Source organism: Salpingoeca rosetta, assembly GCF_000188695.1.
Source record: "Salpingoeca rosetta unplaced genomic scaffold supercont1.30, whole genome shotgun sequence".
Lineage (NCBI taxonomy): Eukaryota > Choanoflagellata > Craspedida > Salpingoecidae > Salpingoeca > Salpingoeca rosetta.
In genome coordinates this window covers 578,910-603,971 of record NW_004754904.1, presented here as the reverse complement: position 1 = coordinate 603,971, position 25,062 = coordinate 578,910, and the positions used below count along the sequence as shown (strand labels likewise).

The following is a 25,062-nucleotide window of genomic DNA, read 5'->3' as shown; positions in this document are numbered from 1 at the left end:
TCACGCCACACACTCAGCTCTAGGAATAGAGGCCAACCAAGACAGGAATGATAATCGCAGTCATGCACATCGCTCGCTCATACACACACACACACACACACACACTACACACACACACACACACACACACACACACACACACACACACACACACACACACAATGACCTTCATTTTCCATTCACACAGCCAAACACAAAGCAGACGATATGGAGGAAGGCAGAGGTAGTTCGGAGGACTTGCTGCAGGCGCAAAAGGCGTACTGGGACGAGCAGCAGCCCAGCGTGGATGGCATGCTGGGTGGTCTGGGGTTCGTCCATGACACAGACATTGCCGGGTCGCGCGCGTTCCTGGACAAGGTGATGCCACTGCGGGAGGGGCAGCAGGACCGCGGGCGGGCGTTGGACTGTGGCGGCGGTATTGGGCGCGTGACAAAGCACCTGCTCTTGCCAGCAGGCTTCACCAGCGTGGACATCTTGGACGTCAGCTCAGACTTCCTGGACAAGGCGGTGGACTACGTGGGCTCGGACGCGCTCAAGAACAGGTTCTGCAGTGGCCTGTCGCAGTTTGACTTTGCCGGCACGGGCCTCAAGTGGAACTGCGTCTGGGTGCAGTGGTGTGCCATCTACCTGGCGGACGACGCGTTTGTGGACTTCTTCCGACGCGCAGCAGCCGCGCTCGCTGATGAGAACAGCCTTGTCGTCCTCAAGGAGAACGCCTTGCGTGGCGACAGGCCGCCCGAGCCAGACCACGACGACAGGTCAGTCGTGCATGCACACGCGCTGGTGGAGGATAGCGTATGGTGGTGCACGTATGGTGCGGCGTGTTGATGTGCTGCCCACTCACTCTTTGTTGCCTGTTTGTTGCCTTGCTTGCGCGCTGCCTGTTCCACATCTCCAATCTCTCACCCCCCCCCCCTGCATACACCCTCCTGCATGCACCCCTGACAGCTCTGTGACGAGGAGCGATTCGCACATGCGGCGGCTGTTTGAGCGTGCTGGCCTTCGCGTTGTGCATGCAGAAGAGCAGAAGGGCTTTCCTGCGGAGCTGTACCCTGTCATCTCATATGCTCTTGTGCCCAGATAGCAGCACCACATGCATCATACAATACATGACACTGCAACTGAGACACAGCAGAGAGAGACAGAGAGAGCAAGCTGGGCAAGGCATGAAGGCATGGAGTAAAGAGTGAGGAGGAGGCACCACATCATGTCACCATCACCATCAGTGATGACCACCACCACAACACGCATTTCACAAACGCACACAGCAACTGCAACACACTGCAAGTCGTGCACGTGTTCCATGTGCATGAGGATCATCGCGCAAACCCTGCAACGCCGAGGATACAGCGCCGCTGCCAGCCGCATCAGGACTGCCACCACCGACACCACCACCACCAGCAGCAGCAGCAGCATGGCGTACTTCCTCAACTTTGATGGAGGGGCGAGGGCGGTTGGCCGGTCCAAGCTGGCAGGGTGCGGGTGTGCCCTGTACAACCGCAACGGCGTGCTGCTGGAACGGCATTGGAAGAGCTTGCCGAATGGATCCACGTGCAACGAGGCCGAGTACGAGGGTCTGCGGCTCGGCCTTGCGCGATGCAGGCACCTTGGCATCGCGGACGTCATCGTGCGCGGTGACTCGAAGCTCATCATCAACCAGGTCTTTGGCAAGTGGCGGGTGAAGGCGAAGAACCTGCAGCCGTATCACGCGCTGGTCAAGCAGGACGTCAGGGCCATCGGCAAGATCAGCGGGTGCTGGGTGCCGCGTGCGGAGAACGAGGAGGCAGACGCCCTTGCAAACAAGGCCATGCGCATGAGAAGCAGTGGTGCAGACATCCTGGTGCGCGTCCAACAGCAACAGCAGCAGGGGCAGCAACAACAACCACAAGAAGGGGAGCACAAAGAACAGGAGGTGTCACAGGGAGAGCCGCCAGCCAGGTCTGCTCCTTCAGGCAAGCGCAACGCGTACGCAGCGGACAGTGAAGAGGAGGATGAGGAAGAAGAGGAGGAAGAGGAAGAGGAAGAAGATGGGCTGGCTGGGCCCGTGTCGAGATCAGAGCAGGTCGCCAAGCGTGCCAAGGAGGAGCGCATATCCGACGCACACAACCCCGCCAGCAGAGCAGGCAGCAACGGCAGCCGCAATGGCAGCCACGTTCACCGCGCGACAGTGACCGCAACAACACCGCAACAGCAGATGCGTCAGCAGCACCAGATGGCCATCCCAGCATCGAGCAGGCTCACGTCCACAGCAGAGGTGCACGCGCTGTTTGATCCTTTGATTGAGGACGCAGAGCGCTATCTGTCTACGCTGTATGCACGGCGCGACGCAGCGCTGGAACGCATCCAGCACCAGAGCTAGTGTGTATGTGTGTGTGTGTGTGTGTGTGTGTGTGTGTGTGTGTGTGCGATTGCATGCTTGTCCTTGGGCTCTTCCGCTGTACCTTTTCTTTCTGTTGACCTGCCTTCGATCCAACAGCCTGCTGCCCACACGTCTCCACTTCCCACCCACTCCGTCTCTCACTCCCTCTATCCGTCTGCCCCTCTCTTGCGCGTGTAAACGAAGCTGATGTACTACTAAGCTGCCTCGCGGCACGAACAATGGCATGGCAGATCGCACGTGCGTGCGTGCGTGCGTGTGTACAAGAAGAAGTGGCGCAGGCGCGGATGCAAGCCAAGAGAGCAAGGGGGGGGGGCAGGGACGAGATGGAGAGATGACAGAAGGACGCACAGGCTCACATCATCATCATCGTCATCATCATCGTCATCATCATCATCATCATCATCATCACCATCATGATCATCCCTCACGAGCAGCGTCCCCTCTGTCACCCACTAACATCAACCCGAGACGAGTGCGGCCTAGGATGGGAGAAAGGGAAGCGATATTGCGTTGGCGTGCCCTTTACCATTGATGGCGCCCTCGTACTTCATATCCGACATGTCGTACCACTTGCAGAAGCGCGTCTCGTCCTTGCCCAGGTCCCCGCACGAGCAAAACGCGTTGAGCGCGCTATTCATCTCCTCCAGTGCCCGCACCGCCGCCCGGAACGCGGGTCCATATGCCCGGATCTTGCGATCAAGCTCCTTCATGGCGTAATCGTACACAATCTTGTCCAGCTGCAATGGGTGAGTGAGTGCGTGAGTGAGTGAGTGCGTGAGTGAGTGAGTGAGTGACGGAGTGAGTGAGTGGGTGGGTGGGTGAGTGAGTGAGTGAGTGAGTGAGTGAGTGAGTGAGTGAGTGAGTGAGTGAGTGAGTGAGTGAGTGAGTGAGTGAGTGAGTGAGTGAGTGAGTGAGTGAGCGTGCGTATGTGCGTGAGTGAGTGCATGTGAGAGAGAGTGTGTGAGTGAGTGAGTGTGTGAGTGAGTGAGTGGGCGAGTGCGTGAGTGCGTGCGCACGTAATGGTCAGAACGTCTACTCTGAGCCCCTCTCCCCATCACACACAACCATCTTTCATCACAATCCTCTACCCCATCCCCTCGGCAGCCGGCACACCTGTGTGAGGTCTTCGATCTTTTCCTTGAGGGCCGGATCGAGGGAGCTGATCTTGGGCGTCTTCTTCACGGGTTTTCCGTCCCATCGCTTAAAGCCTTCCTTCGAGCTGTCAAGCAGCTTTGTGTACGTCATGTCCCACAGCGACCTGGTGGTGGTGGTGGTGGTGGTGGTGGTGGTGGTGGGGTGGCGAGCGAGTGTGAATGATGCTTGGACAAGCACATTGAAAGGTTTCGCACGGAAATGAAAGCAAACACACACACACACACACACCCACCCACACACACACACAGCAAACACACAGCAAACACACAGCAAACACACACACACACACACACACAGCAAACACACACACGCACACACACACACAGCAAACACACACACACACAGCAAACACACAGCAAACACACACACACACACAGCAAACACACAGCAAACACACAGCAAACACACACAGCAAACCCACAGCAAACACCCACCCACACACACACACACACACACACCATCCGAGGTCGTTTGCAAGGATGACGAGGCTCTCATGCATGCGGTCGGAGAGGAGGAGGGTGCGAAACACGGGCGCGTACTCCCGCATGAACTTGTCCATCTCCTCCGGCGTGCGGACGCCAAAGTCGCGCATGAGGATGTTGGCGTGGTTCCCGCGCTCCACAAACTCTTCCAGCGGCAGGCTGTTGGCCTTTGGCTCGTCGTAGAAGTAGTAGTAGGAGAGGTAGTGGGAGATGGGCTCGCGCAGGATGGTGACAAACTTGCCGTTGGGGACAACCTCCGTGTACCACTTGTACGCGGCCTCCCACGCAGCGATGGACCTGAGTGCGGTGGGGATGCCCGCGTAGTGGTAGACAACAATGTCGGCGGGGATGGTGGCCGAGTTCTTGTAGCGCACGCGCAGGCCGTGCGTTGGGCTCTTGTACAGGGTGAGGTCGTGGCGGGCGCCGTAGCGGAAGAAGATGCTGCCCAGCGTGGAGGACCCGGTCTTGTGCGTCTTGATGTAGGATATTCTCTGCTCCGGGTTGGATGCGTTGCGTGGCGTGAACCGCTGCGACTGCAGCACCCGCTTCTCCAGCTCGAGCGATTTCGGCACGCAGCACGTTTGCCCACAGTCGGGGTTCTGTCATCAAGAAACAAGGGGGGGGGTGGCGAACGTGTTTCGTGTGTGCGTGTGCAATTGTGTTCTGTCAAGGAACGCAAGAGGCGTACATGCACATGGGAGGACATGCAAATGGGCAAATGGGCAGACACCACGTCCTCGCACACATCTGCGTGCGTGCACACACACACACACAGACAGATAGACAGGCAGACAGACATACAGACAGACAGACAGACAGACAGACAGACAGACAGACAGACAGACAGACAGACAGACAGACAGACAGATAGAGAGGCAGACAGACACACACACACACAGACAGACACACAGACAGACAGACACACACACACACAGACACACACACACCCACATGTACACAAGTGCACACACGTGCACACATCACCATCACACGCACCCGGGGAAACTTGGATTGGAAAGGAACGCCTTCCGCGTCGTGGTCCTCGGGCTCTGTGGTCTTTTGGCTGTCTTTGGTGAAGCCATCGTTGCTCCCTTTTGGTGGTCGCTGGTCGTCTTGCTGCTTGTTGGCTGTGGTCGTGGTGGTTGTTGACGTGGTCAGCACGGGCTTGGTGGTGTACACGCTCTTGTCCACGGTGGCGTGGATGCCCGGTTCGATGACGCTCGATGTCAGGTACACGCCCACAAGCACGCCCATCACAAACACCAGCACGCCAGCAGCAAGCAGCGTGAACCGCCGCTTCTGCGTGCCAACCAGCATCTCTCCCAACGAATCCAGCAGGGCAGGCGGAAGAAGCAAGTAAGTGCGTTGGCGGTGAGGAGAGAAGCAGACAGCAGCACGATCCAGAAAAAACAACGGTGCTCGACACGACAAAGTGCGGCTGTAGTTTGCTGTGTCATGTCTTGCTTGGATGAGTGAGACGAGACAACAAAAGCCAACAAGCAAGCAGCGGAGGACACTTACCACACAAGCACAACCACAGCCAGACACACATTCACAGACAGACAGACACACGCAGACACAGGCGCAAAGACACACAAATACGCAAAGACACACACCCAGACACAGCCAGACAAGAACCCCCTTCGAACAAGCGGAAAGCATGTGGAAGAAGCCAAAGTGGCAGTGGGAGGAAGGGGACGAGTGGGGCACGGAGTTGTGGGTGGACTACGACGAGGAGAACACGGAGATGCTGGAGGAGGCGCACAAGGCGGAGATCAACCCCGTGGATCTGGACAGGGGCTACTTCCAGAAGCGGCCGGGGTACTTTGTGGACTTTGAGGGCGGCTTCCAAGCAAGCAAGATGACGGGGATGACGCGGCGCATTCGGCGCTTGGACGAACTGCAGCGCAGCGCCCGGCCAGAGCTTGTGCAAGCCCTGCACACCTGCTTCACATCCACCAACGTCGTGGCCTTGGTGAGCAAGGACGATGTGACCGTCGACGAGCAGGAGGCAAAGCTTTCGGAGGACGCCCTCATCCAGCTCTTTGACAAGCATGTCCCAAATCTGCACGACCTGCGCGATTGGACCGGCAAGGACCCCGTCACCAAGTTCTTCTTCGGCACGTACACCAGCGGCGTGCCCAAGTTCAAGGCAAACAACCCGAGTCTGAACAATGTCCTCGTGCAGGCCTTCCGCTACATTGTCCATGAAGCGGAGAAGGGTAACGAGGCAGCAATCCGATGCATGCGTCCGCTCGCAGAAGCATTTGAGGTGTGTGTGTGTGAGTGAGTGAGTGAGTGGGTGGGTGAGTGAGGGTTCATGTCAGCGTGTGCGAGTGTGTCTGTGTGTTTGTGCGTGAATGTGTGTGTGTGTGTGTTTGTGTGTGTCTGCGTGTACACATGTGTGTGTTGCTCTGCCTTTTCCCTGTGTGCGTTTTGTGCCTTCACGCTCACGCCTTCCTCCCGCCCGTATCGTACAGTCATGCCAAGCAGAGCAAGCGCGAGAGATCAACAGCCTCTTTGGCACCGTCACCGGCCGCGACAAAGGGCTGCCCGAGCAGGTGCGTTGAACTCACATGGCTGATCGCACTGCAGTTGCGGATTGTGTTGTGGTGTTGGTGTTGGTTGTGGTGGCAAAGGTCGTTGTGATGTACAACACGCGAAACCGCTGTTCTACCAACACCACCACCAACAGACAGACAGCAAACTCTGAGAAGTGCCTCGACACTCCACACTGGCCACACTGACACTTGCTCTGCTCTCCGTTCCATTCTCACCCCGCTTGCTTGCTTGCTTTCTCGCGGTACCAGCTGGCCAAGTTCATTGACGAATACAAGCAGCGCGTTTTGAACACGGTCATTCCCGACGTGTTTGAGAGTGAGTTGTGCGATGATTTATCTCGTACCGTACCAGTGGCAGTCTGTTTTGCATCAGCTCGTACATGCTGTCGGCGTGTGCGTGACAGGGGTTGTTGCTCGTTGCATGCTGTACAGTGTTATCTTGGCTTGCCACGCTTGTCCATCTATTGCAAGGCCGGGGACAACCAACCATCGCAAGCAATGATCCAAACAACACTGCGCACTCAGCAGAGATAACAAGCCATCTGCCCACCGCATCTCATCTCCAAACACGGCATTGATTCGTGCTGCCTGCCTTGCTTGTCTGTCTGCTCTTCCTTGTTCACAGCTACGGAGGACAACAGCTTTCCCCACAAACAAGTGCCCCACATCTACAACAGGTGCCGTGCCCTGCATACCGCAACACCCCTTTCCATCTCCACTGCTCTTCTTCATCGCGCACAACTCCACGAAACAACACCATGTTCATGCATGACGCAACTAGACCAACATAGCAGACCATACTCACATACAACGAATATCACACTCATCTCAACACACACACACATACAACACACACACACACAACAACACACGCTACACCTACTGCTACGCAGGTGCCTTGTTGATCTGGGCGACATTCTCGGCCTCTCTGGCGTTGAGATTGCGCAGGCGGACGCAGCAAAGCCGCCAGAGCTCGACGAAACCGCCAAGACAACAGTGAGCACCGCCATAGTTGTGTGTGTGTGTGCGTGTGTTGTGTGTGTGTGGTTGTGTGTGGTTGTGTGTGTGTGTGTGTGTGTGTGTGTGCGTGTGATGTGTGTTGTATGGGCCCTCTGGTTCCACCCTTGCCTGCCATCATCATTCAACCTCGCCTGCCTCTGGCCGTAACCTTTATGTTTGTGCGTTAGGTTGTTGATCGATTTCGCGAACTCTTCGACATGGAACAGCTGTTGGAGGTGTGTGTGTGTGTTTTGTGTGTGTGTGTGTGTGTGTGTGTCGATGAGGGTATCGGCAACAACAAGGCTGTGTTTGCTGTACTTGTTCAAATCTCAACTTGAACCCTTTCCTTTCCTCATCCATACACACACACACACACACATACACCAGGACATTACATCCGACATCAACCAGAGCGGAAATGTTGAGCGCGCAATTGACCGGTACGCACATGCCGCTTTTTGCGTGTGTGTGTGTGTGTGTGTGTGTGTGTGTGTGTGTGTGTGTGTGTGTGTGTGTGTGTGTGTGTGTGTGTGTGTGTGTGTGTGTGTGTGTGTGTGTGTGTTTGTGTGTGTGTTTGTGTTTGTATGTTGTCCGTTGGTGGCTGCGCATCCAGTAGCTGCTCTGCGTTGCGTGTCACCAAGTCGAGCTCACAGCTTCCCTCACCGCCCGTTATGCACCTTTTTGCTCCCCTCCGCTGCCCTCATCGCCGACCCCCTTATCACCAACCCCTTTCATATAACCGCATGCACTGCAGCACGCTGCTGTTGAAGCACGAGTTTCCCGCCAGTTTCGAGCGCCACAAACTGATGTACGACGAGGACGAGCCGCAGGTGTACAACTTCAAGAAGCCCACAGAGGAGGAGGAGTTCAACGCGTTTGTGTTTCCCGGCATCGTGGCGGAAATGCTTGCATGCATCTTCCTCCCTCCAGCAGAGTAACGACCAACAACCACGACAACAGCAGCAGCAGCAACAACAACAACAACAACAACACTGCTCAATTGTGGGTTGTGTGTGTGTGTGTGTGTGTGTGTGTGTGTTTGCTGGGTTGTGTGCATGTGTTTGTTGGCCTTTCTTCTTTCTGTGTCTTCTGCTGCTTTGCATGTGGCAAACTTTTGTCCCAATCACTTTGGCTTCTGCAAGCTGGCGCACGCACACCCACACGCACACATTCGAATACACACACACACACACACACACACACACACACACACACACACACACACACACACACACACACACACACACACACACACACACACACACACACACACACACACGCGCGCGCGCGCGCGCGCGCACACACAGACACACAGACACACACACAGACACACACACACAGGCGAGAACAAACCTCAATGAGATGGTGCTGGACTTGGCCGTCGCCGAGATGAACGGTGAGTGCGTAGAGCCGCTCAATGCGCTTCTCCCGCACAAGATACGAGCCGGGCGGCGTGCCAACCACGCGAATCTCTGCGTCCTGGCGCGAGAGCGCGCCGTGGAATCCAGACAGGAGCTCGTCCACGGCCGGGTGGATGTCGTTTGCGTCGCTCGCTGAGCTCATGGATCGCGGCCGGCAGCCGTGCGAGACGGCGCGGGAGCGAAACTGGCGCGGGCTGCCTGGTCGCCGAAGCTCGTGGCTGGTGGACACGCTCTGGCTGCGGCGGCGCTGGTCTGGATCGAAGCTGTGCGGCAGCGGCGAGATGCTGTCGCGCTCCTCCTCCTTCTCTTCCTCGCCAGCGGCGTTTGCGGCGATGATGGCGGCGTCGGCGCCAGGCACATTGAGGTGGTGGCGTTGAAACGAGCGGGTGAGCGCGGCCTCAACCTCGTGGTCCTCGCTGGTTCTGGAGCTGGAGCGGTCGGTGCTGCTTGTTGTGGATGACCGTGCGCGAGAGGCTGGGCGGCTGTTGCTCAGCTGCTTGTGCTCCATCGCCTTTCGCAGCTGGGTGAGCGCTGGATCTGCAACGCCGGTCTCGGCCTGCTTCACCAGCAGCTCCTGCAGGGTGGGCGGCCGCTCAACCTTGTCTGTGGGGTGGATGGCCTTGGTGCCGAAGACGGTGGCATAGTCCGATGTGGTGTCCATGATGGCGTGGCAGCTGTCGGGCTGCGTTGTGCTCTGGTCTTGTCGTGCTGTGCTGTGCTTGGCTTGCGCTGCGCGGGTCTGGCGGTGTTGGGCTCTCGGTGCGTCAATTGCGTGGAGGGGGGTGTGCGGTCCTGGTTTGTGTATATATGTGTATGTGGTGTGTGTGTATGTGTGTGTGTGCGCGTATGTGTATATGTGTGTTTGTTTGCTGCTGAGGGGTGCGGGGTGTGTGAAAAATGGACAACAAAGTTGTGCTCGGTTGTCGACGACGTATGCGTTGCTCTGTGAACGCAATCACGCGGCCTTGTGGGCGCTCGTTGCAGTAGACCGGGTGCTTGGGAAAGAAATGCAGCCCGAACGCGCAGATGGGTTGGTGAACCGCTGTGAACACAGCAAGGAGGGCAATCCTAATGGATGGGTGGATGGGCGATGGGTGAATGGGCGATGGGGGTGTGCGACAGATTTGGGTGGTTTGTGTGGTAATCGCCTGGTGTCTTGCGGAAGTGGCGGAAACGCCGCAGTATGGTGCTGGCTGAATGCTGGCTGGCAGATGCCGGTGGTGAAGTAAGGTTTGCGCGATGACAATGGCAGGAATGCACACAAGTGCGCAAGCTAAACGTGCGTGTTGCGTGATGGGTGGTGGTTCTGCACGAAGGAATGCAGGGTGCTCGGTTTCTTGGTTGCTTATGTTTGTCCGTTTCCATGGCAGAGAGGGGGAACGGCATCCCCTGCAAGCCCCACCAGCCTGCGAGCAAGCCAAGTTGCAACCATGTCCAGGCCAGACCCAACCACGCACAAATCACAGGCTGGCTTCGTGATCGCTGCATCGCTGCACGACTGGCTTTGGCTGGCTGTGGTTGGCTTTGGCTGGCTTTGGTTGGCTTGCCGAACCGGTCAGGCGTGCGGAGTTTGGAATGCGCGTATCGCACCCAAGTTCGAGACCGCAAAGGACCACGAATGACGCAACCTGAGAGGCCCCATGCATGCAAGTCGGTGCGAATCCTGACAGAACCAGCCCACTTGTGGCAAAGCTGAAAAAGCCAACAATGTTTTGCCAACCAACAGAAAAAAAAACAAAATATTAAAATTGTGGCTGCTGTGGCTGGAGGAGGTGCTTGGGCCCGTCCCATGGGTGGCGAAATCTACGTTTCGCACCGCAAATCTTTTTCCCGCATGGTACGGTGGATAGCACAGGCTTGGATGTCGCAATGCGCGGTTTGGTGCCATCACTGACTTGTGTTGCGTTGTTTTGCCGTCTCCCTCGTGTTGTTTGGTTGTTTGGCTGCAGTAGCGCCTCTCTGCGTTCATTCACCACCACCTTGTTCCTTCCTTCCTTCCTTGCTTCACTTCTCTCGCATCGTCTCGTGTGTGCCAAGATGAACTGTGCCGTCCTTGCTGTTGTGGCTTGCGTGGCTCTTGCCATCGCCTCCCCCGTGCGCGCCATCCCCACCTGGAGCGTTGTCGCCAAGGATCTCCTCACCACCGATCTCGGTAAGCGCACGTGTGCGATGTGATGTGACCGAATTGCTGCTGCGATTTGTGTGTGTGTGTGTGTGTGTGTGTGTGTGTGTGTGCGTTCAGTGGTGGTGTGAAAAGGCGCGTTCTTCATTCACTTAGTGTGTTTGGAGAGGGGAACGAACGCACTTGGAGCGAGTGCCTCCAGTGATGCTGGTTGGCGATGACGCTGGGGTGATTTGATGTGATGTGATGTGATGTGTGTGCCTTCGCGTTCCCGTGTGCGTTTGCTGAGTGATGATCTGTCATGGCCGTGCATGTGCATGATGTGACCACAACACCGTCCTCCATCCATTCAACTTTTCCGCTCCACTCGCCCCCTTGCCCCTGCTGCAAACCTCCCTTCACACAACAGGCATTGCCTTCCCTGAGGCCAACACCGGCTACACCGCTGGTGACGCCAACGGCGCTGGCCCCGCCATCCTCAAGAGCACCGACGGTGGCCACACCTGGAACCAGTGCAACGCCACCTTTGGCCCCGACCTGCTCCTCCTCGCCGCCACCGCCGCCAAGGACGCCATTGTTGTCACCAGCATCTTTGGCGAGCTGTACTCCGATGACGATGGCAACTCCTTCCACCTCTCCGTCGGCGGTGGCATGTCCCAGAGCGCCCGCTACATTGGCGTGAACGGCGACGGCGGCAAGCGCTTTGGCGTTGCCGGTACCTACCACGGCCGCCAGGGTGTCGCCATCAGCGAGGACGGCGGCAAGCTCTTCAAGGCCTTCACCACCGACGAGCTCTTCACCTACTCCCGCTACGGCGCCTACCCCACGGACAGCACCTGGTACGTTGCCGCCGGCGAGTTCCCCAGCACCAACGCCACCGAGGCCGTGCGCCCAGACCTTCCCGCCCGCTACCGCCGCTCCGAGTTTATGGCTGCCGACGGCCGCTTCCCCGCCTCGTACAACCGCACCGCCGACCCCAACGTCGCCGGCTACAAGGCCCAGATTGTCAAGACCACCGACGGCGGCAACACCTGGTCCACCCTCTTCGCCCAGAACGACACCTTCTACTTCAACGGCATCGACTGCAACCCCTCAGACCCCAACCACTGCTGCGCCGTGGGCGAGTCTGCCGATGGTGCCGACGCCGGTGCCCGCATCTACTGCACCTTTGACGGCCAGAACTTCAACCGCACCTTCTACGCCCCTTACACCCAGGCCAAGGGCTACTCCCTCATCGATTTCCGCTTCGCCAACGAGACCTTCGGTTGGGCCGTCGGCGGCACCCTCAACGCCATTGCCCCCAGCGCATGGTTTGTCGTCACCAACGACGGTGGCCGCACCTGGGACGCCCAGACCCACACCATCCCCGGCTACTACGCCCTCGGCCTCGACGTTGTCAGCGAGAAGGTCGCATACGCCGCCGTCGACAACCTCATCACCCAGACCTCTGGCGTTGCCAAGTACTTTGCCCTCTAGACTACTAGCAACGCTTTTGCTGTAGCTGCACCCCCACTCACTTCCTTCCCTTGTTGAAAGGTCGTGTTCATGCTTCTCCTCCCCAACAAACAAACAAACAAACAAATCAACCATCAACCAACTTCACCACCAACCTACCAACGACGTACCCTTTTCCTTTGTTCTTTTCTTACTTGACACCGCAAACACCCCAAGCTCCACTGCCATGCTTGTGCGCTTGCCTTTCCTCTGTCTTCCTCTCTGTCCCTCTCTCGAGTTGCCTTGCATGAGGGCGCATGCTTGTGTGCCCACGTTGCCAATACAACCACACCCCGTCATGATTGGCGAGTCACAAAAGCATGGAATGACTGTGGTCTGTGGCATTATGTGTGATGACACACAACGTAACATAACACAGGATCTCAGACTTGACACGTCTTCCTGTTGTTTGAGACGGCATGATCATAATGATGATGATGATGATGATGATGATGATGATGATGGTCTACTAGTGGTTAACATGGCACACACAAAGCGAGCGAGAACACGTGCAAGGGGATGATGGATGAAGGATGAAGCAGCCGGCACAAAATGAGCGCGGCAGTCGATTATGGGTGAAGTTGCGCCGGTGCACGGGGAGTGAGGCTGGCGGCGAGGGAAAACAGCCGACATTCCCACGAACAGCACCGTCACCATCACACGACGAAACAAGATGTAGCATGGAGGAGAGGGACCCGAGAGAAAGCCGAGAGAGGCGCGAGGAGCAGAAAACGAACATGCAGCCAAGGAACATGCAACCACATATGAACACGACACACAGTACAAGGCACAACCCCAAACACACACACACACACACACACACACACACACACACACACACACACACACACACACACACACACACACACGCATCGCAACGGCACAGTGTCACAACAGACAGCAGTCGCCCCTGGTCCAGTACGCATCCCCCTCAGCTCGCCCAGCCGTTATCCATGACAGCATACCGCACAATGCTCCTCATGCATCCACGTCCACGTCGTTGTCTTCGTCGAGAAGTGCCTGGATTGCGCGGAACACAATCTTTCTGTCGTGCAGCCGAGTAAACCCCATCGACTGCAAGTCCCCGTGCGTGAGATCAAGCAGGTCACGCCCGCACAGCTCGTTCTCGCTGAACACACACGCAAACGGCGCCAGGCCAGGGCAACCCTCAGCCCACGACACAACTTCTGCCACGCTCCATCTCGCCACAAGCGCCAACCGCCCACTCGCAGGCTGCAACCAACACACAGTATGAAGGGTGGCATGTCCGGGGGAGGGGAAGAGGATGCATGTGAATTGGGGGCTTTGCTAGATTGTTGAGTGTGGAGTGTGGAGTGTGGAGTGTGGAGTGTGGACGCAGCAGCAACGCGGCAAAGGGTCGAAAGCAGAGACATTCAAATCAACAACAAACAGACACATATGCATACGAACACACATGCACGGGCATACACGCGTACACGCACACACACACGCATACACACATACACATATGCCATGACATACCGCTTGTGCTGCCCTGTATGCGCCGTCGCCGTCGTCGCGGTGCTGCTGCGTGACAAGTTGCGACAGGGTGGTGACTGCCTCCAACGCGTGCGTCAGCGCAGCGCTCGCTTCATCCGCGGGCTGTGAGGGGCGTGGCGGCCGTGCACACCGCCCAGCCGCTTCCTCGAGCGACCGCTGGATCGACAGCACCGCACTGCCGAGGCGACGGCGCGACTGTGCTGTCATCCCCGTCAGCGACACCGCCACGCTCGACAACACATCCGATAGCCGGTCCTCCTCCTCCTCCTCCTCATCATCATCATCCTTATCATCATCATCATCATCATCATCATCAGCAGCACCATCATCATCACCTTCCTCATTGGTACTGCCATCGATATTGGCGTCGCTGGCATTGTAGTCGCTGTCTCTGCGCGCCACCAAACCAGTGCTTGAGTTTGTTCGCCTTCGGCCCCTCGCGTCTTCACCATCGCTTGATCGCAGCTGTTCGCACGCATGCGCACCAGTGTTGTCGCCGCGCTCGCCACTGTCATGACGATCACTGCTGCTTCCTCTTCTTTGTCGCCCATTGCCGTGTGTCGATGCAAGGTGGCTGTTCGGTAACCGGACGTTGCCGCTCTCAGTATCGTCCCGCCCTCGGTCTTGCCCTTCCTTTTCTTCACTCTTCTGTGTCTGCTGCTGCTGCTGTTGTGTCTGCTGCTGCTGCTGTTGTTCCTGCGGCTGTTGTTGTTGTTCCTGCAGCTGTTGTTGTTGTTGTTGTTGTTGTTGTTGTTGTTGTTGCCTGCTGCTGGCGGTCTCAGGTGTCGGCGTTGACGATCCGCTCTCAACTGCAACGTCGTGCAACGCCAACTTGCTCACACCACCAGCCTTACCACCACCCGCTTTATCACCACCAACACCACCACTCGCCTGCTCCCCGGGCAGCTGTGCGTTCTGCAGGTACTGGTACAGGCGTTCGCGTGTCGACTTGGAGCTGGAGAGGCTGCGTCGCCGCTGTGCCAGGGACGGTGGGCTGCGGCTGCCGGAATCAGAGCACGAACTGAACCGCTTGCGTTCAAACTCCTCAAGGGCCTGCTCAACACGTGTCCCGCGCTGGCTCGTTCGCGGCGACTGGTGGCGCGTCACGCCCTTGCTCACCCTGCTCACGCTGCTCGTACTGCTGCTGCTGATGATGAGCGACGGTGTCGCTGCCGTGGTGACAGTTGTCGTCGCTGACGCTGTCATCACTGCCGTGGTTGTTGTCGTACTCGCGGCTGTGACTGTGTCTGTGCTCGCCCGTGCGCTGTCTCGGCGCTTCTCTGGCGACGGTGAAGGTGATATGTCCTCAATCACCGTCGATGCGTCGTCACACCGGCCACCGCCAGGCGTTGGCGTGGCATCAGTAGCAGTGCTCGTGTCAGCGCCCCTCTGCTGTGCTGTCTGTGTGGTGCTGCTCTCCTGCTCTTGTTGCGCTTCATCGCGCGCAACAGCTGCTTGTCGCATGGTCTGCCGCATACAAACAAACGAACAAACAAGCAGACAAACAGCACGCAATATGTGAGCATGAGGCACAGAGAGGCGAGGCAGACGCCAGACGCGCGCGCGTGTGTGTGGAAGAAGGGACAGGGAAAGTGTGTGTGTGTGTGTGTGTGGTGTTTGAAAATGTGTGCTCATGTGTCTGTGTGTGTACGTTGCATCAGCATACCTCCTGTAACGAAGCCGTCGGGTCAATGTCCCTGACAGAATACAAACAAACAGAACAGAACAGCTGTTATTATGTTGATTATACCGGGAAAGGCTGTTCAAACACACACACACACACACACGCACACACACACACACACGCACACACACACACACACACACACACACACACACACACACACACACACACACACACACACACGCACGCACGCACGCACACGTGCATGGTTGTGTGTGTGTGTGTGTGTGTGTGCGTACAAGTTCTTGACGGATGGCGGCGGGGATGATGGCGGTGTTGAGATTGGCGATTCCGGCGGCGTCACCCGGCGAATCGTCGTCGTCCGCCACAGCGACGTGTCATCCTGTACGCACATGCGTGTGTGCGTGTGTGTGTGTGCGTGTGTGTGTGTGTGCGTGTGTGTGTGTGTGTGTTGGTGCGAGAGTGAGTGAGTATGTGTGTTTGTGTGTTGGTGGGTGAGCGAGGGCGTGAGTGTGTGTCTAAAAGATGAGGACGTAGACAGGGAGGAGCCTTCGAGTGTGTTCTGGTTTACAGCATTCATCAAGCCGCGCCCCTCTCCCCAGTCCCCGCACTACCACCGGCCGGCTTCTGCCAACACCAGCGTCTCACGTCTTCGGTGCAGCTCTCTTCCTGGTGGCTTCCAAACAGCAGCTGGTGCTGCCGCCGCCCGACTTTTGCGCCCCACGAGCCAGACTCCCGCCTGACACACACACGCACACACACGCAAATGGAAATGGTCAGCGGAAGAACAAGTTAGCTGATGTATGCGTAATCATGTGTGTGTGCACGTGTGCGTGTGATTGTGTGTGTGTGTGCGTGTGTGCGTGTGTGCGTGCGTGTGTGTGTGTGCACGTGTGTGCGCGCGCGCGTGTGTGGTTGTGTGTGTGTGCGTGCGTGTGCGTGTGCACGCCCGTGTGCGTGTGCATGCCCGTGTTTGCTTGTAAGGAGATCATGAAACTGCAAGTTGTGCCATGTGTAGGTGGCGGCACTGACTTTGCGCGGAGAATGCCCTCATACAGCACGAGCTGCTGCTTGAATCCCTCATTCGGTTTGATGATCCGGCGACGTTTCTGGTCGTGTGAGAGGGACAGTTGGTTGGGGAATGGGATGCAGACGGTGAGTAACCGCGGATGGCATGCACACCCACACACGCACACACACACACCCACACACACGCGCGCGCGCGTCTCTAATGCACGCGCACCCACACATGCAGCTTCCCCAACACACACACACATGCAGCTCCCCCAACACACACATACACACATGCACGGCGCACTACCTTGACAAAGGCGTGTGCTTCCTCAAGGCTCCAGTTGTGCTGCTTCATGGCGTATGCAATGACGGTGGACGCGGACCGGCTCACGCCCATCTTGCAGTGCACGAGCACACACGACCCAGACATGCGCGCGCGCCGGATGAAGCGGAACGTGTTCTCCCAGTGCGGCCAGATGTCCTCCGTCGGAACATCCCAGATTCTATCGCAGCCGAGATTTTGTTGTGTGCGTGTGTGTGTGTGTGTGCGGGGGGGGGGGGGGGTGAGATTGGAACTCAACCATCAGGATCAAGGGTAATGGCTCACACACGCACACACGCACACACGCACACACATTCACACCACACACCACACACACACACACACACACACACCACACACACCACGCACACCAAAACCGCACCTGACGTTGTAGTACTCGACCGAGTCTGGGAAGAAGTTTGGAATCTCGTGTGTGACATTGAGGACAAAACGGCAGTTGTTGCTCTCAAGCTCCTCCTTGTTGCTGGCGTTCCACTCCGTGCCGAGGTAGAGGTAGTCGAAGATCTTGGACGCAGCTTCCATCTGCCCCATGATGGTGATCATCTGCTGGTTGATGGTGTGCTTGTAGTGCTTGAGGGACTTGCCAAAGTGGTCTTCGAGGCCCAGCAGCAGCTGCTTGCTCGTCACCGTGTCCAGGTCGCTTGCAAACATCATCTCCTTTAGCTTCTGTATTAACTGCTTCTCAAACTCTTCCTCAAGCTGCGACCTGCTCAACACACGCCCACAAGGGCCATCGTCGTCGTCGTGGGTGAGAGTGAGTGAGCGAGTGAGTGTGTGTGTGTGTGTTAAAATGTGTGCGAGTGCGTTGTTGCAGTACCGCTTGCTCATTAAACAGCACCACTCTTCATCACTACGACTGCCACCATCACCATAATCATCATCGCCCGTACCCTCCATTGATGGTGATGAGCTCCTGGCGTTCGCGCTGCTCGAGACGAATTTGTTCCAATTCCGACAGCGGCCGTTCCGAGATGAAACTCCACCGACTCAGCTGAGGAGGAGGAGGAGGAGAGAGCGTGTGTGGTGTGGGCATGTGTGTGCAGAATGATCTTCAAGGGCGCGTCGTGCACACGCACACAACAACCACGACAGCACCAACAATACCACGACAACTGTAACAGCAACTGCCACCGATGCTTCAACAAACAAAACAACTCAAGCAACACCATCCACGGCAGCAACTCGAGCACACGAGTTCTGTACCGGGCCCACCGCGCACCTTCTCCTCCACATCATCGATGAGGTCTGTAAACTGCTGCAGCCAGGGCCACGACTCGACAGGCCGCAGACTGTCGTTACTCTCCAGCGTCTTCAGCAGCGTGTGGAACGCCGACCACAGACTCCGAACAGATGCCGGCTTGAACACATACGTGCGCCGCTTGCTGCCCGGCGCAATGGCCGGCGCAAACTGCAGGCCTGCGGTGTGAAGGGGAGGAGTTGGGGTATGCGTGAGTGAGTGAGTGTGTGTGTGTGAGTGTGAGCGTGTGTGTGTGTGTGTGTGTGTGTGTGTGTGTGTGTGTGTGTGGGTGGGTGGGTGGGTGAGTGTGTGTGTGTGGGTGAGTGACAGTGCGTGGGCGTGTATACTTTTGAGTGTGAGTATGTGTGTGTGTGTGTGTGAGTGATGTGTGTGTGATGTGTGGGCACGTAGTAACATGAGCGCTGTGTTGCCATCTCAACAGGTATGCATCTCACCTCCATCACCGTCCAGCTTGACGCTCGATTTCGCCAGGACGGGAACAACAACGTGCACTTCAAACGGGTCGCTGGTGACGAGTGGTGGCAGTTGATGCGCAAGGCAATGAGCGGAGTGGTGTTATGACGCATGCAATACAGGCCGCAGCGCGGCAATGTAGTGCCTCGATACACCCGTGGCAGTCGGATGGATAGGCGCCCGACAAACACGGGCACAAACACGGGCACAAACACACACACACACACACACACACGTGCACACACACACACAATTCTGAACACCAACAAGCGCTGAAACCAGCACTCACGTGCCGTGCCGCTTGCGCTGGAGACCAAGGATTGCCGTCTGTCCGGTGTCCTCGTTGCAGACGAGCGTGAAGTACAGGTCATGTTCAAGAGCAACACCCTGTAGCGTTGGTGGTGGTGGTGGTTGGAGGAAGGCGAGGTGTGACTCGACAGGACAACTAGTTGACAGGACACACAGACACACAGACACAGACACACAGACACACAGACACAGGCACACAGACACAGACACACACCACACACACACATACACACACCCACACACACCATGATGATTTTCTGGTTGTCGTGCAAGATGTCGGAGACGGAGAGTAGGACATCGTGCATGTGGTAGTCGTCATCGCCGCCATAGTCGCTGGACGTCTGCGAGGCCTGCGCGTCCGGGTCCCAATATGACATGGCGATGGCGGCCGTGGGTGTCGTGCGGAACGCCACATCCGCCCTTTCCTCGGGGCCCATGACATGACCGGCGGCGTGTGTTCCCTGTGCATTGACAACATACAAGAGGCAAGCGATGAGCAAAACAACAGCGTGCATGCACAACACTGCGTCTTGAACAGCAGCAGCCGTTTTCTCCTCCTTCTTCTTCTTCGTCCGCCGAACCCATACCACTGCGCATCTCCGTATCATCCTCACACACACATACATACACACACACAGACACCTTCACACACACACACAGATACACAGACACCTTAACACACACAGATACACAGCCACCTTCACACACGTACGCGGCGCTTTTCGACGGCGTAGAGGTGAACATGTTCCTGTGCTGGCGTGGTCGTGCGCGGCGACTCTGCCAAGCCAGGGTGCTCCTCACCCTCGGATTCACTCATCTGTGTTGTGCCGTTTGGTCCGTCACTCAACGTCAGCAGGCAGTGGCAGGTTTTTTGCTGTAGGTGCTACGGCAATGTCCACAACCACCCCAGTGTACTGATCCACTCCCTCTCTCACACGCACATGCGCACGCGCACACCCGCCCGTTCCGTCAGCCAGGGAGGCAAGGCAAGGCAAGCGCGCTGTTGCTCGCTGGGCTGGCTTCTTGGTTGGTTGGTTGGTGTGTTTGTTTGTTGTGGGCAACAACAACAGCAGCCAGCTCAGCTGTTGTGTATTTTTTCGTTTGCTGCGGATTATTGACCGAAGATATTGCGATTCGTCACGATTGGGCTCAATTTTGCTGCTTTTTGCTTTTTGCAACAGCCGAGTGAGTCAGCGATGGCGTTGGTTGTGTGTGGGTTTGGAGCAAGCAACAAGGAGAGGAGAGCATGGATGTTGCTGTGCTGCTGTGTGTGTATGTGCGTGTGTGTGTGTGTTGTTGAAGAGTGTGTAGGGAGCTGACCTCGCTTCGAGTGCAGTGGTGGCGTTGCTCCTTGTTCTCATTTCGTAGCCGTGGCTGTTTGTGTTGAAATGGTGTTGGTATTGCAGTGAGTCATGTGATGTTGGCGTTGTAACACGCTGTGCTTATCAGTGAGCGTTTGTTTGTTTGGAATTGACATGCGAAGCGCTGACGTGGCCCACGCATACCCACACCCTGGCTCACACATGCAACTACTCGCACATACACACGCTCACACCTGCACGCTACTGCGCGCACACACACACACACACACTGCACACGTGCGAACGAACAACTGCGCCCTCAGCACACCCTTGTTCAGCGCAGCAACATCACGACTGCAGAGAGCAAAGGCGAGCACACAAGTGGACAATGATGGCGCTGCCGATGCTGCGGCCTCGCGCTGTGGTACTGCTGGCAGTGGCATGGTGTTTGGCGGCAAGCACCGCTGTGTCTCACGCACAAGAGGACTGCTCCTTCACCGTGAAGCAGCGCACCTACCACCTTGCCGATCTCCGGGGCGACCCAAGGTCTGCTGTGTGTGTATGTGTATGTATGTGTGCGTGTATGTGTGTGTGTGTGTGTCTGTGTCTGTGTCTGTGTCTGTATGTATGTGTGTGTGTGTCTGTGTGTGTGTGTCTGTGTGCGTGTGTGTGTGTGCGTGTGTGCGTGTGTGTGCATATATGTCCGTGTCTGCGTGTGTTTAGTGTGCGCGCCTGAGGGTTCGAGGGCTTTGGAGTTTCCATGAAGCCGGCCACAAACCAAGCCTTCTTTTCACGCTTTCACACGCTTACATACACACTTCACACACACACCCCTCTCCCCACTGTCTCACGTTCGCTGCAGCTCGTATCATGAAGTGGACAACCAGCGCTTGAAGGTGGAGGCCGACGTGACGCTGTGCCAGGGGTTGGGCGTGAGCGGCTGCCAGGGTGCGGTCGTGTGCATCCGCAAGCTGGACGGCAGCAACCCAACACCCGCCGGTGACCCGAGCAACGGCACGTTTGAGCTCGTCGATCCCACCGACCCGGACTTTGGCGCGCGCCTCATTTACCCGCCAGCCCAGGGCCAGACCCTCGGCGTGCACTTTGTGTTTACGTGCGGCGTGGGCGTGGGCGAGCCCGTGCTGATGGAGCGGTTTGACGAGGACGCGAGTGACCACGGGTACGCGTACTACGTGGTGCAGTGGGCGACGGACGAGATGTGCAGCGGAGCGCCGCCGGCGAAGCAGGAGAACTGCCAGGCCACGGACACCGCGACGGGCACCGAGTACGACCTATCCGCGCTCGTGCGCAACAAGAACAACTGGGTGGCGGTGGATGTGTTGGAGAGCAACAAGCACCACTACGAGATCAACGTGTGCCGCTCGCTGGTCATCACGGACGAGATCAAGGGCACCACGTGCGAGACAAACGAAGGCACCGCCATCTGCAAGAGTGACGTGCAGCCTGATGGCACGCACACCCACTCCATGTCCCTCGGCTGGTCCGCCAAGCCCATCTTCAGAGCAGGCAAACTCAGCATCGAAACCAGCTTTGTGCGTTTGAATGTGTGTGAATGTGTGTGTGTGTGTGTGTGTGTGTGAATGTGTGCGTTTTGGATGCTTGGTGTGTCTGCGTTGTGTGTGTGTGTGTGTGTTTCTGCGTTGTGTGGGTGTGTGTGTGTGCATATCGTTGCGACTTACTTCCTGATCTTTCGTCTTCCAATCTAACTGCACATCAATTGTGTGTGTGTGTGTGTGTGCACCAGGGCGACGAGTGCCCTGCGGGCTTCAAATCCGACGCCGTCATCGACTTTATCTGTGACGTCAACGCTGGATCGGTGTGTGTGTGTGTGTGTGTGTGTGTGTGTGTGTGTGTGTGTGTGTGTGTGTGTGTGTGTGTGTGTGTTGGGAGGGGGTTATCGTTGAACTTTTTTTGCAATGAACACCATCTTCGTTGTTTGCTGCACTGGCACGTGTACTGTACATCACTACCATCTCTCCACACATCGCCGCCATCTGATATGTGTGCTTTGTGTGTGCAGGGCCACCCGACGCTGCGGGAGGTCACGGACCAGTGCCTGTATGTGTTTGCGTGGCGCTCCTCTGTGGCCTGTCCCGTCAAGGACGAGACGGGGAACAACTGCAAGGTCACCGACAAGGCCACAGGTTGGTGATGGCTTTGCTTGTGTGTGTGTGTGTGTGTGTGTGTGTGTGTGTGTGTGTGTGTGTGTGTGTGTGTGTATGCACACGCGTTTGTTACGCCACCCCCCCCCCTCTCTCTCTCTCTTTTGCATTTCAAGTTTCCCTCCATTCACGACTCTCTCGTCAAACTCCTTGCCATTTCAATTTGTTCCCTGCAGGCAAAACGTATGACCTGACGTCGCTCAACCTGAACAAGAAACCGTACACCATTGCCGCCGACGACTACACATACGAATTCAACGTCTGCGGCGACATCCCAGGTGTGCATGCGTGTGTCTGTGTGTCTGTGCCTGTGCGAACTGCTCAATCATCGTTGTAAGCACCTCGCACATGTGTGCAGCTGCCCTTGATTCTTGCCTCCCTCTCACAACTATCACCTTACACCACCACCACCACCTGCCAGCTGGCGGTCACCACGACTGCGTGGCCACGGGCGCGTGCCAGATCCCCAAGGACGGCAGCCACGTGTACAACCTCGGCCAGGCAAACCCGACTCTCACGGTGCAACTTGGGGTGGAAGTCGCGTGTGTGTGTGTGTGTCTGTGTGTCTGTGTGTCTGTGTGTCTGTGTGTCTATGTGTCTGTGTGTCTGTGTGTCTGTGTGTGTGTGATCATGCGATTTCAAGTGTGCATGTGCACTAAACTGCAGTGGTGCCCCGTTTGAAGTTCACTAACTGCCATCACCACCATCACCGTGTTCAGTATTCGCGGGAGACGTTGACGCTGGAGTACACGGGCGGCGACCCCTGCGGCGGGCAGAGGAGGAAGACCATCATCACCTTCCACTGCACAGACGGAGGTGCTGTGTGTGTGTGTGTGTGTGTGTGTGTGTGTGTGTGTGTGTGTGTGTGTGTGTGTGTGTGTGTGTGCATGCGTGTGAGTGTTCAAGCATTGCTTCGTGTATTGTACTTTTGATCACTTGTTCCCTCACGTTCCCATGCTGCCCGTCGTCGCTGCCGCTGCCGTTGCAGATGACAAATATGAAGTTGTTGAGTCGACGCCGTGTGTGTACGAGATTGAATTCTTCACTGCCGCCGCCTGCGGTCTCGACAGCGATTTGCGTACGTCACACACACACACACACACACACACACACACACACATACGTACACACACACACACACACGCACACACGCACGCACGCACGCACACACGTTCGCGCTGGCATTTCTGTGTGCTGTTTTGTGCTCCTGTCAAGTTATGATTTCATCAGCCCACCGTCAACTCACACCACCGTTGCGACCGCTGCGCACGGCCATCAGTCGAGTGCGTGGTGACGGACGACCAAACCGGCGAGCAGTACGACCTCTCATCCCTGACGCGGGTGCGTGTAGTTGGCCTTGGCCGGTTGCACGTGTATGGTGTTCGTGTGCTCATGTGTGTTTGTGTATGCTCACATGGGTATGTGACTGTGCGTGTGTTTACCAACCTGCGTGTACGTGTACATATGTGCGCACATGCAGACCGGCGGGTCCAATTGGCGGATGGCGAAGGATTCGCATACGACGGACGAGATTGAGCTGAACGTGTGTGCGCCGCTCGTGTACAGCGGTGACACCGCCGCCTGCCCGGCCGACGCCGCCGTCTGTGGCATCTCGGGGTGCGCTGTCTCGATGTGGCGAGCCATGTGTCTTGCTGTGTGTGTGTGTGTGTGTGTGCGTGTGTCTGTGTGTGTGTGTGTTTGTCTGTTTGTCTGTGTCTGTGTCTGTTGTGTCTGTTTGGTGATGTCGTGTGCTGCGTGCTGCATGGAGTTCAGCTTTTCTTTCTTCGTTGCTGTCATTTAGTTCGCTGTCACTTTCTTCCACGGTGGCATGTGCTCACACTCCTCCACGTTCCCTGCTTACCCTTGTCACCCTGCCCTTGTCACCCCTATCTTACTCCCCCCCCCCGCCCTTCTGCCAGCATCCCGAACCGCCCCGCCAATTCGCACCTCGGCCTTCCTGCGGACCCTGTCGTGCGCGATGGCATCCTCACCATCGACTTCCCGGCGAAAGACGGACAGTGCGGCGCCACCACCCTCCTCCTCCACTGCAGCGACACACAGGTCTGTGCTGGCGCGTTGCAGTCGGGTGTGCAGTGTGCTTTTTGTGGTAACGTGCGTGCATGTGGTGTGTTCGTCGTGTGGATTGTGGCGATCATGTCTTGTGAGCTCTCACTCACCAGTAAGTACACAAACCACATCCAACACACACACATACACAAAACAACACACACACATACACACGACGTACTTGCATACACACACACACACACCCAAAACTCACACAAACGCATGACCCCCACAGGATGCGCCGCAGCACCTGATGACATCTGATGACGGGTGCAGTGTGACGCTGCAGTGGAACACGCCGGCCGCGTGTCCGCTCAACGCCGCGTCTGGGCAGAACTGCATGGTCACAGACCC

The 25,062-nt window shown here is 57.0% G+C and overlaps 9 protein-coding genes across 9 annotated transcripts in view; 6 read left to right on the top strand and 3 right to left on the bottom strand.

Annotated features, from left to right (window-relative positions):
• The window catches only part of PTSG_12967 (ATP-binding cassette sub-family B member 6), a gene marked incomplete at its 3' end in the record, with an annotated part of 6,479 nt that extends 6,428 nt beyond the window's left edge, over positions 1 to 51 (top strand). The window contains exon 14 of the mRNA XM_004989267.1: positions 18 to 51. Coding sequence (XP_004989324.1) covers positions 18 to 51 — 34 coding nt within the window. The remainder of the gene's footprint in view (positions 1 to 17) is intronic.
• Positions 52 to 182: 131 nt separating this feature from the next.
• On the top strand, positions 183 to 1,129 carry PTSG_09959 (methyltransferase-like protein 11A). The gene is made up of 2 exons (XM_004989266.1): positions 183 to 758; positions 949 to 1,129. Exons 1-2 carry the CDS (start codon positions 208 to 210, stop codon positions 1,082 to 1,084), a joined length of 687 nt encoding a protein of 228 aa, XP_004989323.1. The 5' UTR covers positions 183 to 207; the 3' UTR covers positions 1,085 to 1,129.
• Positions 1,130 to 1,166: 37 nt separating this feature from the next.
• On the top strand, positions 1,167 to 2,359 carry PTSG_09958 (ribonuclease H; the record flags this gene model as incomplete). The annotated part of the gene is made up of 2 exons (XM_004989265.1): positions 1,167 to 1,179; positions 1,269 to 2,359. The coding sequence occupies 2 exons, from the start codon at positions 1,167 to 1,169 to the stop codon at positions 2,357 to 2,359; spliced, it is 1,104 nt and encodes a 367-aa protein (XP_004989322.1).
• A 198-nt stretch (positions 2,360 to 2,557) lies between these two features.
• Positions 2,558 to 5,474, bottom strand: PTSG_09957 (uncharacterized protein). Its single transcript, XM_004989264.1, has 4 exons — positions 5,014 to 5,474; positions 3,994 to 4,616; positions 3,494 to 3,638; positions 2,558 to 3,117 (listed from the first exon to the last, which is right to left on the bottom strand). The coding sequence occupies exons 1-4, from the start codon at positions 5,332 to 5,334 to the stop codon at positions 2,860 to 2,862; spliced, it is 1,347 nt and encodes a 448-aa protein (XP_004989321.1). The 5' UTR covers positions 5,335 to 5,474; the 3' UTR covers positions 2,558 to 2,859.
• Positions 5,475 to 5,677: 203 nt separating this feature from the next.
• On the top strand, positions 5,678 to 8,515 carry PTSG_09956 (uncharacterized protein; the record flags this gene model as incomplete). The annotated part of the gene is made up of 8 exons (XM_004989263.1): positions 5,678 to 6,289; positions 6,498 to 6,578; positions 6,828 to 6,894; positions 7,204 to 7,255; positions 7,472 to 7,574; positions 7,766 to 7,813; positions 7,965 to 8,017; positions 8,332 to 8,515. 8 exons carry the CDS (start codon positions 5,678 to 5,680, stop codon positions 8,513 to 8,515), a joined length of 1,200 nt encoding a protein of 399 aa, XP_004989320.1.
• Positions 8,516 to 8,700: 185 nt separating this feature from the next.
• PTSG_09955 (uncharacterized protein) lies at positions 8,701 to 10,296 on the bottom strand (the record flags this gene model as incomplete). Its single annotated transcript, XM_004989262.1, has 2 exons — positions 8,931 to 10,296; positions 8,701 to 8,712 (listed from the first exon to the last, which is right to left on the bottom strand). The coding sequence occupies exons 1-2, from the start codon at positions 9,657 to 9,659 to the stop codon at positions 8,701 to 8,703; spliced, it is 741 nt and encodes a 246-aa protein (XP_004989319.1). The 5' UTR covers positions 9,660 to 10,296.
• Positions 10,297 to 10,839: 543 nt separating this feature from the next.
• Positions 10,840 to 13,048, top strand: PTSG_09954 (uncharacterized protein). Its single transcript, XM_004989261.1, has 2 exons — positions 10,840 to 11,150; positions 11,530 to 13,048. Exons 1-2 carry the CDS (start codon positions 10,868 to 10,870, stop codon positions 12,594 to 12,596), a joined length of 1,350 nt encoding a protein of 449 aa, XP_004989318.1. The 5' UTR covers positions 10,840 to 10,867; the 3' UTR covers positions 12,597 to 13,048.
• PTSG_09953 (dual specificity phosphatase protein) lies at positions 13,043 to 20,267 on the bottom strand. The gene is made up of 14 exons (XM_004989260.1): positions 19,870 to 20,267; positions 19,403 to 19,618; positions 19,138 to 19,235; positions 18,830 to 18,900; positions 18,357 to 18,553; positions 18,028 to 18,128; positions 17,499 to 17,843; positions 17,102 to 17,297; positions 16,813 to 16,889; positions 16,429 to 16,519; positions 16,059 to 16,162; positions 15,802 to 15,832; positions 14,118 to 15,602; positions 13,043 to 13,847 (listed from the first exon to the last, which is right to left on the bottom strand). Exons 1-14 carry the CDS (start codon positions 19,972 to 19,974, stop codon positions 13,593 to 13,595), a joined length of 3,372 nt encoding a protein of 1,123 aa, XP_004989317.1. The 5' UTR covers positions 19,975 to 20,267; the 3' UTR covers positions 13,043 to 13,592.
• Positions 20,264 to 25,062, top strand: part of PTSG_09952 (uncharacterized protein) — a 10,546-nt gene continuing 5,747 nt past the window's right edge. Inside the window, exons 1-13 of the mRNA XM_004989259.1 lie at positions 20,264 to 20,342; positions 20,782 to 21,004; positions 21,321 to 22,011; positions 22,224 to 22,295; positions 22,500 to 22,623; positions 22,818 to 22,919; positions 23,063 to 23,160; positions 23,361 to 23,457; positions 23,630 to 23,719; positions 23,921 to 23,982; positions 24,122 to 24,258; positions 24,561 to 24,702; positions 24,944 to 25,062. The exon at positions 24,944 to 25,062 is cut by the window's right edge and continues 9 nt beyond it. Of these exons, the coding sequence (XP_004989316.1) occupies positions 20,847 to 21,004; positions 21,321 to 22,011; positions 22,224 to 22,295; positions 22,500 to 22,623; positions 22,818 to 22,919; positions 23,063 to 23,160; positions 23,361 to 23,457; positions 23,630 to 23,719; positions 23,921 to 23,982; positions 24,122 to 24,258; positions 24,561 to 24,702; positions 24,944 to 25,062 (1,892 nt within the window). The 5' untranslated portion in view covers positions 20,264 to 20,342; positions 20,782 to 20,846. The remainder of the gene's footprint in view (positions 20,343 to 20,781; positions 21,005 to 21,320; positions 22,012 to 22,223; positions 22,296 to 22,499; positions 22,624 to 22,817; positions 22,920 to 23,062; positions 23,161 to 23,360; positions 23,458 to 23,629; positions 23,720 to 23,920; positions 23,983 to 24,121; positions 24,259 to 24,560; positions 24,703 to 24,943) is intronic.

Excerpts from the sequence above, each read along its gene's own strand:
- PTSG_09959 (XM_004989266.1), top strand. The coding sequence starts at position 208 with ATGGAGGAAGGCAGAGGTAGTTCGGAGGACTTGCTGCAGGCGCAAAAG. Across the intron at positions 759-948 it reads GAGCCAGACCACGACGACAG|CTCTGTGACGAGGAGCGATT; the intron begins GTCAGTCGTGCA and ends CACCCCTGACAG.
- PTSG_09957 (XM_004989264.1), bottom strand. The coding sequence starts at position 5,334 with ATGCTGGTTGGCACGCAGAAGCGGCGGTTCACGCTGCTTGCTGCTGGC. Across the intron at positions 4,617-5,013 it reads TCCAATCCAAGTTTCCCCGG|AACCCCGACTGTGGGCAAAC; the intron begins GTGCGTGTGATG and ends TCTTGATGACAG. Across the intron at positions 3,118-3,493 it reads AGATCGAAGACCTCACACAG|CTGGACAAGATTGTGTACGA; the intron begins GTGTGCCGGCTG and ends CACCCATTGCAG.
- PTSG_09954 (XM_004989261.1), top strand. The coding sequence starts at position 10,868 with ATGCGCGGTTTGGTGCCATCACTGACTTGTGTTGCGTTGTTTTGCCGT. Across the intron at positions 11,151-11,529 it reads TCTCCTCACCACCGATCTCG|GCATTGCCTTCCCTGAGGCC; the intron begins GTAAGCGCACGT and ends TTCACACAACAG.
- PTSG_09953 (XM_004989260.1), bottom strand. The coding sequence starts at position 19,974 with ATGAGTGAATCCGAGGGTGAGGAGCACCCTGGCTTGGCAGAGTCGCCG. Across the intron at positions 18,901-19,137 it reads CAGCGCAAGCGGCACGGCAC|CGACCCGTTTGAAGTGCACG; the intron begins GTGAGTGCTGGT and ends ACTCGTCACCAG. Across the intron at positions 18,554-18,829 it reads CAAGCTGGACGGTGATGGAG|GCCTGCAGTTTGCGCCGGCC; the intron begins GTGAGATGCATA and ends TTCACACCGCAG.